Source organism: Chelmon rostratus, chromosome 8 (assembly GCF_017976325.1).
Source record: "Chelmon rostratus isolate fCheRos1 chromosome 8, fCheRos1.pri, whole genome shotgun sequence".
Classification (NCBI taxonomy): domain Eukaryota; kingdom Metazoa; phylum Chordata; class Actinopteri; order Chaetodontiformes; family Chaetodontidae; genus Chelmon; species Chelmon rostratus.
This window is the reverse complement of record NC_055665.1, coordinates 205,132-226,173: the sequence shown is the minus strand read 5'-3', so window position 1 is coordinate 226,173 and position 21,042 is coordinate 205,132. Positions and strand designations below refer to the sequence as shown.

The following is a 21,042-nucleotide window of genomic DNA, read 5'->3' as shown; positions in this document are numbered from 1 at the left end:
CTAAAGCAGGTCAAAACTGTGTCTATTCTGAAACAAACCCAGCTCTAGATCTGGACAAGCTAGAACAAACCAGGATTAAACAAAGTGTAAATCAGTATAACCCAGACCAGGCTAAACCAGTCTGTACCACACTAATCATAAAGTGTTAAGTAGGTCTGAACCAGATTTAATGGACCTAAAGCAGGCAAACCAGGTTTAAGCAAAGCTAAAACAGGCCTAAACACACCCTGAACTAAACCAGGTCAAACATTCTCTAAACCTCAATTAACATCTAAAATGTCTAAAAAGATTGAAACAGGTCTAATCAAAGATAGATCAGATTGACAGGCTGAGTAAACCCAGTTTAAATAGGATCTAAATCAGTTTCCACTAATCTAAACTAGGCCTTGTCTAGTATAAGCAGGTTTGGTGAAGTCTAGTCAAAAACTGTGTAAACCATATTGAACCTGACTAAACCACTAAGACAGGTATAAAGCAGTCTAAACTGGGTCAAGACAGATCCAGATCCTTGTATGTGGTCAAGGCCCATGTCATAGTCCAGTTCCAGGTGCCATCCTGGTTCTGGTCCTTACCCTGGTGAATTGCTGCAGTCTTCGGTCTCGAGTTGAAACTTCTTTGTAGAGTTTCACTGCTTTTGGATGTCGACTACAGAACTCAGAGTACAGTTTCTTCATGTCGTCTGCAGACTGACCTGAAAACTACACACAAATACACACATTTACACATAAATACACATAAATACATATACACACACAGAAGCACAAAACTGATTTCAGTACAATCCTCAGCTGACACATCTCAAACACATTAGTTGGTATGAAGTCACCACAGACACTGAAGACAGAAGTGTCACCGGATAGGTGCTGCAGGTGCTGCTAATTCAAAAAACTGCACCATTGGAACTGAGTGAGATCATCAGCAGTCACATGGCGAAACGACCAGATGGTATTTTTGTTGGATCTGCTGGTTTTAACCATACAGACTGCAGACCTGGTTCAATCACCAGTATGTGATTAAAACAGGTCTGCAGTCTGCATTGAAACAGGTCTGGTGTGGGGGGGAAGCAACACCCTGAATCATGTTTGTGGGAACTGGTTCTCCACCAAAGACTACATCCCAGCCACCCTGGACCCGCACCAGCTTACGTTCAGAACCAACAAATCCACAGAGGTGGCCACCACCACTGCCCTCCAGTCCGTCTTCAACACCTTCAGCTCAACATTCAACACAATCTCACCCCTGAAGCTGAACTGAAACTTAGCACTGTTAGCTCGATCACCTCACTCTGTAGCCGAACACTGGACTTCCTCAAAAACAGAACCAAGACAGTCAGGAGGTGAAGACACAGCTCCCTCTACATCAGAGGAGCTGAGGAGGAGCAGCTCAACAGTTCACATCAATCTTCAACCACAGAGAATCTGTCGTGGTCATCTCACATCTCCACCCTGGAACTGAAGCTCAGAGACAACTGAGTTTCTGAAGGAAACTTTAACAGAGGAGCGATAGAAAACATCCCGACTGGAAACATGACAAACTGAGATGGTTTGTGGACGGCCCAGGACAGGAGGACTCTGCATCAGGTGACTAAAACCACCCAGAACATCACTGCTACCATCTACTGATCATCAGTGAGGTGAGGTGTCTGCACCGAGTCCAGAGGACACTAAAAGACAAACCAGACACAGTCTGTTCACCTGCTGCCTGACAGAGATACAGAAGAATCTGCTGCTGGACCAGCAGACTACAGATCTGCTGAACCACCAGAGGACAGAGCTGCTGGACCACCAGACCACAGAGCTGCTGGACCACCAGACCACAGATCTGCTGGACCATTTGACCACAGAGGAGCTGGACCAGCAGACTACAGAGCTGCTGGACCACCTGGCTACAGAGGAGCTGGACCACCAGACTACAGAGCTGCTGGACCACCGGACCACAGAGCTGCTGGACCATTTGACCACAGAGCTGCTGGACCATTTGACCACAGAGGAGCTGGACCACCAGACCACAGAGGAGCTGGACTACCAGACCACAGAGCTGCTGGACCACTATAGAACAGAGCTGCTGGACCACCAGACTACAGAGCTACAGGACCACCAGACTACAGAGCAGCTGGTCCACCAGACCACAGATCTGCTGGACCATTTGATCACAGAGGAGCTGGACCAGCAGACTACAGAGCTGCTGGACCACCTGGCTACAGAGCAGCTATTGTCCTCAGGCTGTAACTCCTCAACTCAGTCTCCAGACTCCACCATCAGAACAGATCTTTGTTTTATGTGTAGAATAAAGGAGCCATGACTTGAATTCCATCCAAGTCTGAACTAAAAAAAGCAGAATTGACGATCAACAATCAAACTGTGTTTCCTGACTTTAGTTTCCTGAAGTGTACCTGAGTCCAGGTATTAATCTCTTCATCCAATCACGTGCTGACAAAGTGTTGACCCTCGCTCCATCCTCGCTGTGAACCACTGAGCCTTTCAATCATGATACTCTCACCTGTTAACCAGACTGTTTACCTGTGGAATGATCCAAACAGGTGTTTTTGGAGCGTTCCACATCTTTCCCAGTCTTTAGTTGCTCCTGTCTCAACGTGTTTGAAACGTGTTGCTGCATCAGATCCAGAATCAGCAGATATTTACAGAAATCAATGAAGCTGATGAGCTCATTAACTATATAGACTTTGTGCTGTTTTCAGGTCAGTTTCTGTCAAAAAGGATCAGCAGGTGATCACACTCTGTTTGATCGATGTTTTTACAGAGCGATGATTTTTCTTTTTTGCACTTGAGGTATTTTTCTGTATATTTTCGGTGAGTGACAGCCTTCTGCAGGATAAATGAAGTACTTTAATATCCAGTAATGATGTGAGGTGTCCAGCAGGTGGAGTAGTTTCCCTCCATATACACAGACTCTTTTAGAGGATTTCAAAACATTTAAAGCTCAACTCAGTTTCCAAACAGCTGAAATTCTGTCGAAACCCTGATCCTGCATAATGTCACCCTTTAAAACCTGAGTGAGCTGACACAGAGACCACCTGTGCTGCTGTACCTGTCTGAGCAGCAGGTCTCCAATCTTGGGGATGGTGAAGTTGGTGGAGCTGCCCTCCATCAGACCCTCTTTCCTCTTGTTCAGCAGCTCTGACAGGAAGCTGGAGTGCCACTCCAGCAGCTGGTCCAGACAGGGGAAGATGGTGTGAACTACGCCTGCCTCCAGCATCACCTCCTCCAGCATCCCCCGCCGGTACACCCCCTCCATGATCCGCAACGTCCGCACATGGTGGAACTCCGTCTGGATCAACTCTGAGAGACAGACAAGGAGAGACGGGATGAGAGAGACACACATACAGAAAGAGAAAAGGAAATGGACATACAGTCGTGTCCTTGTACTTATTCACCGGTGATGTCTTTCTTACTCTCAGTATTTCAAACAAATATTCATCCTTTCATCTTGAGCCAGTACTTGATAATTTCATCCTGGTATGAAAAACGAGGCATTATCTATTACAAACCTTCTCATTTTATGTAAATTATCGGACCAGTCCAGAGAATCTGGTATCTGGTAATCTGTTTTTTTATTTTGGAGTTTTGGAGTCGGTGCTGGTGGTCTTCGTCTGACTTTCCCATAAAATATTCTAGTCCTCGTTCAGGTCTGTTGATGTTTGCATCAAATTATTTTGTGGCTCTGTTAATCTATAAAGTACATTTTGTACTGTGTGTGTGTACGTAAGCACCGCCACTCTTCTGGGAAGGCTTTCCAGATTCTGGAGTGTGTCTGTGGGAATTTGTGCCCATTCAGCAGAAAGGAGTAAGACCAGGCACTGATGTGGGATCAGATCTCACAATCAGCATTCTAATGCTGAAGGTGTTACGAGGGGCTGAGCTCAGGGCTCCGTGCAGACCAATCGAGTTCCTCCAAAGGGCCTTCCCCAAAATGTTGTCACAAGGTTGAAAACACCCAGTTGGTTGAAATGTCTTTTTGTCCTGGAGCATAAAGAAGAGCGATGGAGCCTCTTTGTCATTCTGTCTTGTGTTTATATTGATATACCGTAGATCACATCCTGTTGCTTAATGAGGTCTTTATGAAGCGTCTGCAGGAAGTTTGGTTCTACAACGAGACTCCAGCTGTCGGCCTGAACACAGCTGCCCTCCACTTGCAGCTCCTCCAGCAGGGGGCTCCACCACCACTCACCTGCAACAACACAACAGGCAGCATGCAGCACATCTGACTTTAATTACTTTGTTCTTAATTATTTTCAGATGTAACATCTCAAAAGTTACTCTAAAAACTGTGACAATACAAAATTTATATTTAAGGAACCAAGTCAAAAAAATATGAAGGAATTGTACTTTAGATCGTGGTGACTGATCTATGATGAGCTGCACGTCTCTGAAAATAAATTCAAATAAAACTAAAAATGACAGAAACGATTCTAAATGATAATAAAGTGATAAATAAAGTGATTAAAAGGCTTGACGTTATAGTTTAATAATCATAAACAGTTTGATATAAAACTGATTAACAGACCGTCATCAGTCAGAGACTCCATGGACAGTGTCCTGCTCCTGAAGTTCAAAGACTCAGTGGACTGAGACAGAATCCTCCTGAGACCAACAGAGTCCTCACTCATACTGAGGAGAGAGAGACAGGTGGAGAGAGAGACAGGTGGAGAGAGAGCCAGGTGGAGAGAGAGACAGACAGGTGGAGAGAGAGAGACAGGTGGAGAGAGAGACAGGTGGAGAGACAGACAGATGGAGAGAGACAGACAGGTGGAGAGAGAAAGACAGGTGGAGAGAGAGAGACAGGTGGAGAGACAGACAGATGGAGAGAGAGAGACAGGTGGAGAGAGAGACAGGTGGAGAGACAGACAGATGGAGAGAGACAGACAGGTGGAGAGAGAGACAGGTGGAGCGAGAGAGACAGGTGGAGAGACAGACAGATGGAGAGAGAGAGACAGGTGGAGAGAGAAAGACAGGTGGAGAGAGAGAGACAGGTGGAGAGACAGACAGATGGAGAGAGAGAGACAGGTGCAGTGTTAATTCTTTGTCGAGGTCATTTGTCGTACCCATTCACTGCACTCCATGTCTGAAACAATACTTTATACGCTGTCCTGTGACACTGTGCGTTACTATGAGGACATGACTCTCAGCACCCTGAATGACCAGCAGGGGGCGACAGAGCTGAATGACTTTTAATTAAGATTTAAAACCCAGGACATCTCCTCTGAATATATATATTTAATATACTTTTGTTTAAATACATATATATATATTTACTTCTGTGAAGTATGTCGCCGCTGCACTTTCTTGTTTGGTTCTCTCTTTTCTGTTTACACCTGCAAACTGCAGTTGGACGGAGTCCAGGAAAAATTTCCCCACGGGGACAATAAAAGTATATCTTATCTTATCTTACATGTATTTTGGTTGGTCAGCACAGGATTGAGGGTCAAGAACGTCAAGGAGGAAGGGCCCCCATATTCTCAGAAGGAACAAGAGACAGCTATCCTAAACATGGCTGTGGCTGAAGCGTCCTGAACGGTCACAGTTTTCAGTGCAGTAATATCCATCAGGTCTCTCTATGAACTCTGGGGCTAATCCTTAAAAACCTCACATTCACATGAAACAACCCTTCAGAGGGGAATTCTGAGAGAGTAAAAGACCTGCAGCATGAATCTGTGGAGGTCAGTATTTACATTTATAGCAGCTCGATATTCAGCTCTATATTCAGGTCTATATTCAGCTCTATATTCAGGTCTATATTCAGGTCTATATTCAGCTCTATATTCAGCTCTATATTCAGGTCTATATTCAGCTCTATATTCAGCTCTATATTCAGCTCTATATTCATGTCTTTATTCAGGTCTATATTCAGCTCTATATTCAGGTCTATATTCAGCTCTATATTCAGGTCTTTATTCAGCTCTATATTCAGGTCTATATTCAGCTCTATATTTAGGTCTTTATTCAGCTCTATATTCATGTCTTTATTCAGGTCTATATTCAGGTCTATATTCAGCTCTATATTCAGGTCTATATTCAGGTCTTTATTCAGCTCTATATTCAGCTCTATATTCAGCTCTATATTCAGGCCTATATTCAGGTCTTTATTCAGGTCTTTATTCAGGTCTTTATTCAGGTCTATATTCAGCTCTATATTCAGCTCTATATTCAGCTCTTTATTCAGGTCTATATTCAGCTCTATATTCAGCTCTATATTCAGCTCTATATACAGGTCTTTATTCAGCTCTATATTCAGCTCTATATTCAGCTCTATATTCAGGTCTATATTCAGGTCTATATTCAGCTCTATATTCAGGTCTATATTCAGGTCTTTATTCAGCTCTATATTCAGGTCTATATTCAGCTCTATATTCAGGTCTATATTCAGGTCTTTATTCAGGTCTTTATTCAGGTCTATATTCAGGTCTATATTCAGGTCTATATTCAGCTCTATATTCAGGTCTATATTCAGGTCTTTATTCAGCTCTATATTCAGCTCTATATTCAGCTCGATATTGAACGACATCACAATGTCTTTTTTTTGTGTCGTCATAGACGAGGCTGGGTTTAACCTCACAACAGTAAGACGGAGAGGGAGAAACATGATTGGCTGAATGGGATCCTCCACCGCCGACTTACAACACGACCCCCCTACTCACATTTTAGACAGACTGCACAACACTGACGCAGCAGGAGGCCAGAGGAAGCAGAGCAGGTGAGACACGTTGTCCTCTGGGACAATGTGTCCTTCCACCGATCTGCTCTTGTCCAACACTGGTTTCATCAGCTTCCACCACACTGTCCCTCCTGAACCCCCCAAGTGTTTTCAGCATGGCGGTGGAAGGTTTCTGATCTCCAGCTCTTTGTCAGGACCCCCCTCATTAAGTCTTGGAGGAGGCCTGAGACCACAGAGATGCAGGTCTGTGCAGGTCTGGATTCACCATCCAGGACGAGTCTTCCCTCTGTGAGAGAGGACGCAGCCTGGGATGTGGACGCCGTGCTGTGGACAGACCCGGCGAGGCCCAGAGACGATGCTGAGGGTTTCTGCTCTGCTCTTTTTATTTGACTTTGCGCTGGACGTTTGTGTTGTGTTTGGTCAATATTTTCATGTACTTTACTCTGAAATACCTCTGAAGTGTTCCAGACTGAGCTCAGCAGGGTGGAGCTGGTTCAGACCACATGACCCAGGTGTGAGCCACATGGTCACAAAATAGTTTATTAATTATCGTGTAGTTTTGAATGAAGTGAGGTCTGAAGATGTGTGTGGTTGTGTGTGTGTGTGTGTGCGCGTGTGTGTGTGTGCGCGTGTGTGCGCGTGTGTGTGTGTGCGCGTGTGTGTGTGTGTGGTTTTGTGTGTGTGTGTGTGTGTGTGTGTGTGGTTGTGTGAACTGTGTGTAGAGTTTTGACAAAATGCCAGTTTTCAAAATAAGCCAGTTTTCAAAATAAAACTGCAAACAGTGAAAGACATCACTGACAATCAGTCAGACGGCTACTCGTCTCACCCCGCGATGTTATTGGTGGAGACGCTCTTGGCGAGCGAGAGGCCGGAGCGAACCCGCCTGGACCCGAGCAGAGACTGACGAAGACTGTCTGAGGGATAGATGGCTGAGCTGGGACGCTCCTTCATCATCGGGGCTGAAGACACAGAGAGAACAAGAGAAGCTCTTCATCACCTTTAAAAACAAACACGGATATTTGACGAGGAATCCGATTCATCGTAAAACTTTATTGATCTCACAATGGAGAAATTCACTGTTGATCTATTCTATCAACACGTACAACTAGAGTCTCTTCTGAGACAAATTACGAGCAGAATAGAGATATTCTGACTTTTAGTTAAAAAGAACAAAACACTGAATCCTACATTTCCCACAATGCAGCTGGGCGAGTCTTTCACTGTGACTGACAGCTGGAGAGAAACAAATGTTGACTCACTTTTGGTGCGCAGGGCGACATTCTGCAGGGCTGAGCTGTTTCTCACCATCGCCAGCTTCTGTTGCTGTTAGAGACAGACAGGTGGGACAGAGACAGGGACAGAGACAGGTGGCAGGGACAGAGACAGGTGACAGGGACAGAGACAGGTGGTGAGACAGGCAGTCAGTGCAGACAGACAGCTGGACAGACATGCAGGCACATGATCAGTGAGGACAGATGGACAGGTCTTACCCTTTGTTTCATCTTGGCACAGCTGGCCAGGCTGTCTCTGCAGCGGTTGTGGATGGTGACATTACAGGCTGAGAGACAGAAGGACAGACAGGTCAGAAACATATTGATAAACGGAGCCCATTAGATCCTGATATGGAACATCAGGGAGGACGTCTGAATGCAGTCACACGATTGGTTCCCTCAGTCCTGTAGAGTCAGCAGCTCGATTACCTGACAGGTGTTAACATGACTTAATATCACACAAATAAAAACTAAATAAATATTCAACCACAAAAAGACCTTCAATAAAACATCCTGCGACACGATAAAACATCCTGCGACACGATAAAACATCCTGCGACACAATAAAACACCCTGCGACACAACAAAACATCCTGCGACACAAAACATCCTGCGACACAATAAAACATCCTGCAACACAACAAAACACCCTGCGACACGATAAAACATCCTGCGACACAACAAAACATCCTGCGACACAATAAAACATCCTGCGACACAACAAAACACCCTGCGACACAACAAAACATCCTGCGACACAATAAAACATCCTGCGACACGATAAAACATCCTGCGACACAATAAACCATCCTGCGACACAATAAAACATCCTGCGACACGATAAAACATCCTGCGACACGATAAAACATCCTGCAACACGACAAAACATCCTGCGACACGATAAAACATCCTGCGACACGATAAAACATCCTGCGACACAACAAAACATCCTGCGACACAACAAAACATCCTGCGACACGATAAAACATCCTGCGACACAATAAACCATCCTGCGACACAATAAAACATCCTGCGACACGATAAAACATCCTGCGACACGATAAAACATCCTGCAACACGACAAAACACCCTGCGACACAACAAAACATCCTGCGACACGATAAAACATCCTGCGACACAACAAAACACCCTGCGACACGATAAAACATCCTGCGACACAACAAAACGTCCTGCGACACAATAAAACACCCTGCGACACGACAAAACATCCTGCAACACAATAAACCATCCTGCGACACAATAAAACATCCTGCGACACGATAAAACATCCTGCGACACGATAAAACATCCTGCAACACGACAAAACACCCTGCGACACAACAAAACATCCTGCGACACGATAAAACATCCTGCGACACAACAAAACACCCTGCGACACAACAAAACGTCCTGCGACACAATAAAACACCCTGCGACACAATAAAACATCCTGCGACACGATAAAACATCCTGCAACACAATAAAACATCCTGCGACATGAAGTCCTGAGTTTAAGTGTTTGATCAGGTTTCTGTTCCAAACTGATCAGGTGACCCAGCTTCCACATGATGGTCCAGACTCAGTGCTGAGGTCCAGAGAGCAGATTACATGGAAACACACAGTCCAAATTCCTGCTGCTGAAACCACTTAGGTTCTGTAGACGGTTTGTTGTGTGTGGAACCCACATTAGAACCCCTGGAACCCCTCAAGAACACAGAAATTCTTCAAGGATTCCCAGGACCTTCGCAAAGATCTCACAAACACACACACACATGTCCCCTCGACAAGGTTCTCAGGGTTCATCCACAGCAGCCAATCAGAATGTAGGACAGACACACACACACACTGAGACACACATACACACACTCACACGCACACACTCACACACACACACACACTCACACACACACACACACACTGAGACACACACACTGACACACACACACACACACACTCACACACACACACACACTCACACACACACACACACTCACACACTCACACACACACAGACACTGAGACACACACACACACACTCACACACACACACACACACACACACACACACACACACACACACACACACACACTGGGTCAGAGTCAGTCTATTGTGTTCAGACAGAGTTAACTCTGTGTGTGTGTGAGTGTATTAATCTGAAGATGTACATCTGTTCATTGTGCAGGAGGATTAACACACCATCTGTTACACACACACACACACAAACAGACACACACACACATCCCCCCAACACACACACACATACACTCACAGACACACACACACACACACCCCCAACACACACACATACACTCACCAACACACACACACACACACAGACACAGACACACACAAACAGAAACACACACATCCCCCCCCCCCCCACACACACACACACACACACATAATCTCATAAATGGACAGTATTTTCCAGCCTTAACGACCACTCAAAGCGCTTTTACAACACGAGTCAGCATTCAGCCGTTCACACACTCATTACTCACTACGAGCAGTGACCGCTCACATGCACGCACCGATCCGTGGACATGTGAACGACAGGAGCCGGGGATCGAACCGGGGATCGAACCGGTGACTGTCTGATGGGTGGAGCATCATTCTCATGGCTTTTTCTTTTCACTAGAGTTGATTTTATTTTGTAGCTTTTTATTGTTTGTTACTGATTCTGTTTCTCCTTTTCATTCGGCTGTTTTAACAAGAGAATTTCCCCGGCGTGGGATCAACAAAGTCTTATCTTATCGTATCTTATCTTATCTTATCTTCTGTAGCTCAACTCACTAACAGATATTAACTGTAGATGATGCACTGGTTGTGAGGCGCATCTCTTTCCACAATCTCTCACTCTTTAAGTAGGAATGCCAGACGTTTGTGCTGCTTTTGGATATTCTAACCAAATAATGCCAAAACCAACCAACAGGAATTAACACTTCACAGTTGCGATCTCAGTTCAGACTCACACACACACACAAAGCTGCATCACACAGATGCTCCTGCAGTCATTTCATTCACTTTGTAACACATGTGACATATTATGTCGCATTAACCGAAACCCTGTGCCAGGAAACTCGTCAGTGACCCCTGGACCCTCCCCAAGGACCCTCCAAGCCTCCTCAATAACAATAACACATATATCATATATGCAGGTTACATGCTCGTCATAAATGTTTTACATACTGTATCTGTTGTCTTTATGTTACCTGGGCAGCTGAGCGCCTCCTTGGCTGTGATGCTCCTGTTGCAGGAGGAGCACAGGGTGGTGGAGGACACCGTCAGGGAGGTGAACAGGTGACCGTTGCTGGACCTGGCCTCCCTCTCTCGCACCTCCTTCTCACGTTCCTTCAGACGCTCTTTCTCCTTATTCTGAAAAGATGGACAGGTGTGACAGTCAGACAGGTAAGCTCTTCTTTATTTGATGACTAATCAGTTCTTTATAACTAACTTTGAGTCAGTGTGTAACACTCGCAGGATTATCTGAGTGTCACGACATCTCAGGTGTGTTCAATAAATCCTGTCAGACACAGGTGAGTGTACATGAACGGTGTGTATCTCTACAGGAACACAGGGAGGATGGAGGGGCCAGTCTAATACCTGGAGACCTCCATCCTACTGCAGGGGGGTCAGGAAGAGGAGGATTTTACTTTTTAAGCACTTTTGCCAAGACGTCAGTTTCATAGAACTTTTATATGTCGAAAACATAAAAAAGAAAACACAGATTATAAAAAGTAGAAAACGAAAACCTAGTCCAGTTTTTTCTTTTTCTTTCACCCTGCTGATCTCTGTTAGCTTGTTACTCTCTGATGTTTCCATGGTTACAGCATCATGTGTTCTACATTAAATGATGTTTTTCTAGCCCCCACTCTCCTGCAGCACTTTCCCATCAGACTGTGTAGGTCGTCTGTGATCTGATTGGCTGTCTCAGATGCCTTGCTCAGGGGCATGCTGCTGTTGATATGAATTATAAATGAAGGTCAGACTCAGAAGAGACAGGCACTGTGCTCCAGGACACAACGGCTGCAGCATGGCCTCATGGGAGCTGCAGTCCAGATACAAACTACAGGGACCATCAGCCCCATCAATGGGATGACCTTTGTCCTCTGACAGCAACACCGCTGCTGTGAACACTAAACACATACAGAGAAGATTCACAGTAAAAAAACACTATCACAGACGAGTAACACATGTCTACAATTACTACAATCTAATTGGCTAATGAGGGTGTACATAAATAAATTTAACATGCAGAAACCTGATTTATGCAACAGATGCGGAGGAGATAAGGGTACGTCGTTTCATTGTCTGTGGTCCTGTACCAAAGTGAATGAATTTTGGGAAGAGATTTTATCAATAGAGTTAGATATGGACCCTAAATTATTTCTTCTGGGCTCATATCCTACAGGTTTGAACACAGATAGCTGTCAAAAACTCTAAATATAGGAATATTACAAGCTAAGAGAGTGACAGCTCTGTCCTGGAAGAAGATCATCAAACCAAGCATCGGGCAGTGGTTCAAAGAAACATCTTTACCATTGGAAAAATAATGTATACTTTAAAAGATAAGCGAGAAATGTTTCAGAAGGTGTGTGTGTGTGTGTGTGTGTGTGGGGGGGGGTTATATTTGGTATATCAAGAACAAAGATTTGTCTAACTTGCTGAGCGAAACTGGGACAACATAACTCCTCCCAGTACAGGACCAGAATCAAGAGCTGCACTTTATTTTTCTTTTCTTTCACCTCATGGATTAAATGCTGATTCTGAACGTAGCTAATGTCTGTTTATTTGTTTGTTTACCGTTAAATATGTGTCAGGATATGTGTAAAACTTTCAGGGTCAAATGATCCTCCTGAATGTAAAAATGGATTTAAAGTTACACAACAGCAGTTTATAGACCGGAACACAAAGACAGGCATTGTGGGTAAACCAGACCTACAGCTTACAGCCATGCTAGCAGCTCTGTAAGGCTGTACAGTGGTGCTTTGAGCTAAATGCTGACGACATCAGTATGCTAATGTGCTAAGTTGTGCCTGTCTGATATAGAAACTGATGTAACGGAAAACCGAAGGTCACATTTATTACCAGCATCACTGTAACATGAGCACATTGGTGGTTGAGGTTAGTTTCCCCCGCACTGAAGCGTGTGATAGAAATGTAATACATTATTTATTATTCCATTATTCCAGTTTCCAATATGGCGCCGCACGAGTGGCAGCCAGTTACAGCAGTTCTGACCGCTTTTCTTTGTTTGGCATATACCAAGGAGATCATCACTGCTGTTCTGCATAGGCCTGAACCCCCTCAGTCAGATCATCACGAAGAGCGGCTACGGGTACCGATTCTGGAGTGGGACAACAATCAGCCACCTGCTCTACATGGATGACATCGAGCTGTATGCCAGAAGCGAGCGAGAAATAGACTCACTGATCCACACCACCAGGATCGACAGCGATGACATAGGGATGTCATTCGGATTGGACAAGTGTGGCCGGATGGTCTCAAAGAGAGGCGAGATGATCAGGACTGAGGGGACTGACCTACCAGAGGGCCTACCAGAGGGTGATATCCAAGGCAGCTACAAGTACCTCGGCATCCCACAGGCTAATGGAAACCATGAAGAGGCCACAAGGAAGTCAACCACAGCCAAATACATCCAGAGAGAGGCAGGTCCTGAAAAGTGAGCTGAATGGTAAGAACAAGGTCTGAGCCATCAACATGTACACAATTCCAGTCATCAGACACCCCGCTGGTGTCATAAGCTGGCCAAGGGAGGAGATAGAAGCCACAGATATCAAGACTAGAAAGCTCCTCACCATGCAGGGAGGGTTTCACCCCAAGTCCAGCACCCTGAGGCTATACACTAAGCGGAAAGAAGGAGGCCGAGGGCTAGTGAGCGTCAAGGCCGCAGTCCAGGATGAAACATCGAAAATTCGAGAATACATCGAAGAAATGGCCCCGAAAGATGAACTGCTAAGTGAACGTCTCAGGCAGCAGAACCCTGATAAGAGTGTAGAGGAGGAGGAGCAGACGACCTGGAGGGACAAGCCCCTACATGGCATGTACCAACGTCAGATAGAGAAAGTGGCTGATATCAAGAAATCCGACCAGCGGCTGAAAAATGCAGGACTGACAGACAGCACAGAGGCATAGAGGCCAGGACCTACCAGAGTAGGTCAGACCCAAGATGCAGACTGTGCAAAGAAGCCCCTGAGACAGTCCAGCACATAGTCACAGGATGTAAGATGCTAGTTGGATCAGCATACACGGAGAGGCACAACCAAGTGGCTGGGATAGTCTACAGAAACATCTGCAACCAGTATGGAATAGAAGTACCCAAATCCCAATGGGCCATACCACAGAAAGGGGCTGAGAACAACAGGGCCAAGATTCTTTGGGACTTCAGCTTCCAGACTGACAAACAGCTCCTGGCTAACCAACCGGACATAGTGGTGGTGGACAAAGAGCAGAAGAGGGTGGTGGTGATAGATGTGGCGATCCCAGCTGACGCCAACATCAGGAAGAAGGAACACGAGAAAACTGAGAAGTACCAAGGGTTGAAAGAGCAGCTGGATGTGGAAGGTCAAGGCTAGCGTGGTCCCTGTGGTAGTGGGGGCACTCGGGGCAGTAACCCCAAAACTGGGAGAGTGGCTCCAGCAGATACCAGGAACAACATCTGAAGCCTCTCTCTCTCTCTCTCTCTCTCTCTCTCTCTCTCTCTCTATCTATATATATATATGCATTTATGTATGTATGTATGTGTGTGTGTATGTGTGTGTGTGTGTGTGTGTGTGCATGTTTATGTATAAACTGTGTAATTCTATTGAAATTTTGGCAGTATATGTCACACCATGGTGAGGTTTGTCTCATCTGGGGTTTTCTGTCTTGTCATTTCCTGTTTTATTTTGAAGGTCTGACCCTCCTCTCATTTCAGAGCACTTGCCCTTCCTGCCTGCCTGTTGTCTCCACCTGTTCCCCATTACCCTCCACGTGCTTAAATGGTCTGTGTGTCCCTTGTCTTGTGCCAGTGTGTCTTTGTCTTATGGTCGATTCACCTGAGCCTGTCCTTGTCCTTTGCCCACAGCCAGAGTTTGTCCAAAAATATATTAAAAAATACGTAAAAAATACACATTGTCCCAATAGCTGTGGAAACAAAAACAATGTATGGTGCCTTTATATTAAAAATAACAATTAATAGTGTAACTAATATTGCACAGGAGAATGAAACATACAAAACAGTAAATGATAAGTAATATTGCACAAAATGTAAGGAAATGAGCGTATGTTGGCATAAATGACGAGAGAAAAACAACATCAATAGTCATAGATATTTATCGGAGATACCGTAGATCCTCCGTTTTTCACGAGTGAATTTTGTTTTGTTATTTTCTCTACTCTGGTTTTCCTCCTTGTTTTTCGTCTTTTGAGTTCCTCCTCCCTCGGGAGTGATTTTGTTTGCTTAAGTTTTGTAGCCATTAGAGTCCTTTTCTTTATCCTCCATTTGGAGCGTTTTTTGTTGTATTGTTCTTTTCATCATGTTGTTTAGCTCGTGTGTTCTATTCCTTCGCTAAGTTAGATTAACCTTTTCATAGCCTGATTGATTGGTCACTCAGTCCAGAGGTCTCTGGATTGCGTGTTAATAAACCTGTGTGCACAAAAATAAAGTCTTATCTTCTTCTTCTTATTATTATTACTATTGTTGTTGTTGCTGTTATTATTATTAATAATATTTGTGTCTCTGATACATGCCTTTATGTGAAATATATGACATGAAAAGTGATATTAGCCCTGACGCCTTCTCTTTCTCTGCATTTAGCTACCAGTCAGTCAGACACAGTCTGTGTTCAGTCCCATTCAGAACTTCCATTAAGAAACATATAAAATAAAGGATGTGGAGAAACCAGCACCCCCCCACTCTATAACTGTTTTATACTTTAGAAGACAAAATTACATTTGACCATTAAGCTGCTCCTGTGACTAAATCTGATAACAGGAGAAACTTCAACTGAACCTGAATCTGAACCAATATTAAAATGATCAGACTCTCACCTTGTCACACCTGTCTGACCGATACCAACATTATGGACACATGACAGCCAATCAGAGCCCACAGTAACTGATAATGTTAGTTAACCATTATGCAACGGTTCACATGTTGTTTCATTTGAAGTAATAAAACCATTTTTTATGATACATGTGAAATGTTGACCTGCATCAGTTAATGAAACATTATAAAACATTTGTGAACTCTTTACTTTAAATCAATAAAGTAGTAATTATATAATGTTGAGTTAATTAAATATTCCATTGGACAAACATGAGTGTGATCAGATCTACTCTAAAAGTATACATGATGATGATTTCATACAAATAAATGTTTATATACTCTGCTGACATCATGAACAGGAAGTAGACACAGAGCTGACATTAAACCATAGAGTGAGGAACTTCCTGTTTTAATCTCTCAGTATAACGCCGCAGATTCTGGATCTTTGAGGCTGACATTTAAGATCAGAAACTGATAATCACTTCAACAGACTGGACAATAACAGATCCTGGGCCTTTGTTCTGAAGTTGATCTGAGACTTCACCTGTCTGACACATCTTTTAGTACGAAACTTCCTCTCGTGTTTCCATGAAGTCTGTTGAGTCGCAGTGAAAAGACAGAAACACAAGAATAGACTTAATACAAACGAATCTGTAACTTTGGAAGGTACCTGCCAACTGTGTGATTGAGACTGATGAAGTTTCAGATTAACTTCAGATTAACTTTCGGGCTGTGGACTTTGTCCTCCAGCAGTGAAACTGGAGACAAACCTGAAGACACTGTGGACAAACCATCATAAAGGTTGTTTTCAGCAACACGTTTCAGTCTTCACCCAGACACCTTAGACATCAACTGTCACTAGTTCTCATACCAGAACAAACATGGACACAAACTTTCATGTGTTCTTGTTCCAAAACAAACATGATCTTCCAGGATGGCGCCACACAGCGGCAGCCAGTTACAGCAACTCCGACCGCTCTTCTTTGTTTTACTGTTTTCTGGTGCTTTTCCTGTTAGAAGTCTCGGTGGATCGTGCGTACCTACAGATGTACAAATGGTGAGACTAGTGATTTGTTTTTTACTTTTTTCTGGACTTTTCATTTATTTAGCCACAGTTTCATTGTTTACACTCAGGATCAGCTGTTAGCATGTGCAACATCAGCGTACTCTCAGGGGAAAGACTGGAGATCCCCGCAGAGACAGAGACGGAGAAGGGGCTGTAGAGCTGGAGTTAAGTGCCAGGACAAGAGAAGACGGTATAAACCATCCATACCGTCTCTTATTATGGGGAACGTAAGATCTCTCCCATATAAGATGGAAGAGCTAACGGCGCTAACCAGACTGCAGCGGGAGTACTGGCTGAACGGACTCACGCCGGACACTTTGGACAGGTTTCATCTGCTGAGAGGCAGGTGAGCGATGGAGAGCAGTAAGAGGATGGGTGGGTGCACAGTGATGTTTGTGAACAGGAGATGGTGTAACCCAGGTTCAATCAGTGTAAAGGAGCAGCGCTGCACGAAACACATAGAGTTGCTAACTGTTAGCATTCGGCCATATTATAACCTGAGAGAATTCTCGCGTGTCATCGCGATGACGCCAGATGCTGCAGCGGCATGCAAGCTCCTACATGCTTTGGAGATTTTCCACCACCCTTCCCTGTCCTCAACTCTCCCCACCTTCACCCAGTATGTCACCCCAGAGACAGTAAAACACTGGACTAACTGTTCGCAAACACAAAGGATGCTTACAGCTCTTCACCCCTCCCCCCACTGGGCCGATCTGATCACAACCTGGTTCATCTGCCTACACACCCTTGGTAAATAAACCACTGCCAACCATCAGGAGGGTGAGAAGATGGCACTGAGGGACTGCTTCGAAACCACAGACTAGTCTTGTGCAGTCCTCACTGGGAGGACATTGACCACTTGACATGCATCACAGACTACATTAACTTCTTTGGGGACAACACTGTGCCGACAAGAAAGGTGCAGTGTGTCCCAAATAACAAACCCTGGGTGTCCCCTGAACTGAAAACCCTACTGAATGAGAAGAAGATGGTTTTTAGATCTGGGGACAAAACTGAGCTGAAGCAGGTGCGGGGGGAGCAGAGGAGGGACATTAGGAGAGGCAAGGAGAGCTGCAGGAGGAAGCTGGAGGAGCGCCTGCAGGGAAACAACACCAGAGAGGTTTGGAGGGGCCTGAAAACCATCTCAGGCCACAGCAGGGACAACGGCAGGGGCCCAGAGTCTGGAGACCGGGAACGGGCTAATGAGCTGAACCTGTTTTCTACCCCAATACAACCTCCTGTTGGATTTATATAGAAAAGTTGTTTTACTTTTATTTGTTCATAACAAAATAAACATATAAACACAGTTTATGTACATTTATCAAACATGTTTAAAAAGTCCTTTTCTGCCTGTCTCAACTTCTTCTTTCTGTTCTGACTGTTTTTCACATTAACTTCTGCTCTGGACGGGGAGGAGCAGGAAGAGGAAGTGTGTGTGCGTGTGTGTGTGCGTGTGTGTGTGCGTGTGTGTGTGTGTGTGTGCGTGAATGATGAACCTAACCTAACAGCCAACAGTTCAGACAGTGTGAGGCAACACGGCTGCTGATGGGTGTGATGATTCTCATTAACACACTATATCCTGTATTTTCTATCACAATGAACAAGACTTTAGGAAAGTGTGACATTATTTTTTACTCTTTTTGACATTGAACTAAATAATTTATTGGATTATCCACATAGTTGTTAGTTGTAGTTCTGGTTTTCTTAGTAGTCTGTTTTATTATGTGTGTGTGTTCATAAGATAAGATAAGATAAAACTTTATTTATCCCCAGTCAGGGAAAATAGGGCATCACAGCAGCGTGTGTAGCAGCGGGAAGAAAAATGGCAGCAGAGATAGAGAACATTTGAAAAAAAACAAAATACAAAATAAAAAGTAGACTATATATTTCTACATTTTATACAAGCAAAATGGAATTTGACTATATAAAAGCTTATGTAGAAATATATATATATGTAAGAAGTGTGTATTGCCCCAGTAGCTGTGGTAAAAATCAATGTAAGCTGCCTTCAGATTAAAGATAATAATAAATAGTGTTACCACTATTGCTCAGAAGATTAAAACATGTAGAAATGATCAGTCTGAACTTCAGATCTCACTGCACTGATCAGTGAAGTCACACAGTCTGGAAATGGTTTAAAACAGGTTCAATGATCTGGTGACAGTCAGTGATCAGCTGATCAATAGAGAAAGAACCTCAGTGATGGAGCAAAATAAAGAGACCTCTGTCTCTGTCTCACTGGGGGTGGGAGTGGGGGTGGGGGTGGGTCATGAGACAGAGGGTTTGGGTGGGGGGGTAGAAACATGAAACCAGCATAGTCACCGTAAAAATAAAGACTTGGATTCAGGTAAGAAACAGGTAACTGATCTGAATGCAGCTTCATTCATCTCTCTGAGTCATGTGACTGACCCATGTGACCCCCCCGCTTTATAAAACCTCCAGACACCAGCAGCCTGATTCTTACTGTCTTATGTCAACATTTGCTCACATCTGTGCAACAATCTTGAAACATTATATATTTTTTACTGTGCTGTATATTTTCTACCATGCAATAGTACATATATGTGTATATGTATATATGTGTGTGTATATACACACATATATACATATATGTGTATATGTATATATGTGTGTATATACACATACATACTGCATCCTGTATCCTTTTTTTTATTTATATCTTTTTGTTCCTTTTCTATGTCTCCTTTTTATTTTTTCTATCTGCAACAACAAAATTTCATCAATACAGTTTTATCTTATCTTATCTTATCTTATCTTATCTTATGCACTAATGTCCTGGTAATTTTTTATGATTATGATACGATAAATATCAGCTTCCAGTTTCAGAAACCTGGAGATGTTGCGTGGCTACCTGAAGTATTTCAATAGAAAAGAAACCTCGACACTGTTCATGCATACAAGGACTACATCTATATACTGTGTGTGTGTGTGTGTGTGTGTGCATACAGTGGAACTGCCTTGAGATCAATGCATGAAAAACGGAAGGCCTGTGCAAACATTCTTCTCCAACACCAGTGAACATCCTGTGTCCAGAGCCAAAGACCACAAACACCGAGGACCTCTACAGCTACAGGCCGGGGGCACTAACATCACACCTGATGTACAGTTAACTGGCACCTGCAAACGTTGGGATAAATAAAGTATATCTATATATCGATCTATCTATCTATCTATCTATCAATGCAGGGAAAACCAAAGGGTTGGTGTTGGACATTCTTCTCGTTTACCAGTGAACATCCAGGGAACAGACGGTGAGACGGTGGACCTGGACGTTCACCTAAATAATAAACTCGACTGGACTGACAATACAAATCCACTATATCAGAGAGGTCAGAGCAGACTGGAACTGCTGAAGAGAGGGGGGCGTTCCCGAGGACCTTTTCTGACTCTATGTGGTGAGTCTTTCCGACTCATTCACTCATGTGCAACATCAGTGGATACTAAATATTAAAATTTCATATGTGCAATAATGTGAACTCAACCACCGTCTGTTTTCCTTACTATGTTATTTACTCTTCTTACTAACACACTGAACCCTCCGCCGCTGTAACGTTGGAAATTTCCCTGCTGTGGACTTAATGAGGGATCATTTTATTTTATCTTCCAATGGCAGAGCAAAAACTGCTTAGAGTGTGTTCTAAATTTGTTAAAAATAAAGACTGAAATACCACATTTATTGTAAGTATTCAGACCCTCCACTTAGTGCTATGTTAAAGGATAACTTTCGTTTTTTTACAACCTGGACCTTATTTGTAGCATTAAATACGACCATTTACTCCCCCAGACAACTTTGGTGGCATTTGGAGTCGTTTTGAAGAAATTAGCCCCAGAGGAGCGGCGCGTATATCCGTATAATGCGAGTTATCGAGGCACCCGTGCGCAGCCTCTATATAACGCATAATCTGCAGAAACTCGTTCATATTCCAATATTTTGTTCTGATATGCTGGTGCTATTCCCCTC

At 43.9% G+C, this 21,042-nt stretch overlaps 1 protein-coding gene across 1 annotated transcript in view; it reads right to left on the bottom strand.

The window, feature by feature from the left end:
* arhgef2 (rho/rac guanine nucleotide exchange factor (GEF) 2) overlaps window positions 1–21,042 on the bottom strand; it is a 36,301-nt gene that overhangs the window by 11,267 nt on the left and 3,992 nt on the right. Inside the window, exons 2-9 of the mRNA XM_041943206.1 lie at window positions 11,157–11,319; window positions 8,163–8,230; window positions 7,932–7,995; window positions 7,499–7,631; window positions 4,525–4,628; window positions 4,045–4,188; window positions 3,049–3,299; window positions 573–698 (exon numbers count right to left, since the gene is read on the bottom strand). Coding sequence (XP_041799140.1) covers window positions 573–698; window positions 3,049–3,299; window positions 4,045–4,188; window positions 4,525–4,628; window positions 7,499–7,631; window positions 7,932–7,995; window positions 8,163–8,230; window positions 11,157–11,319 — 1,053 coding nt within the window. The remainder of the gene's footprint in view (window positions 1–572; window positions 699–3,048; window positions 3,300–4,044; window positions 4,189–4,524; window positions 4,629–7,498; window positions 7,632–7,931; window positions 7,996–8,162; window positions 8,231–11,156; window positions 11,320–21,042) is intronic.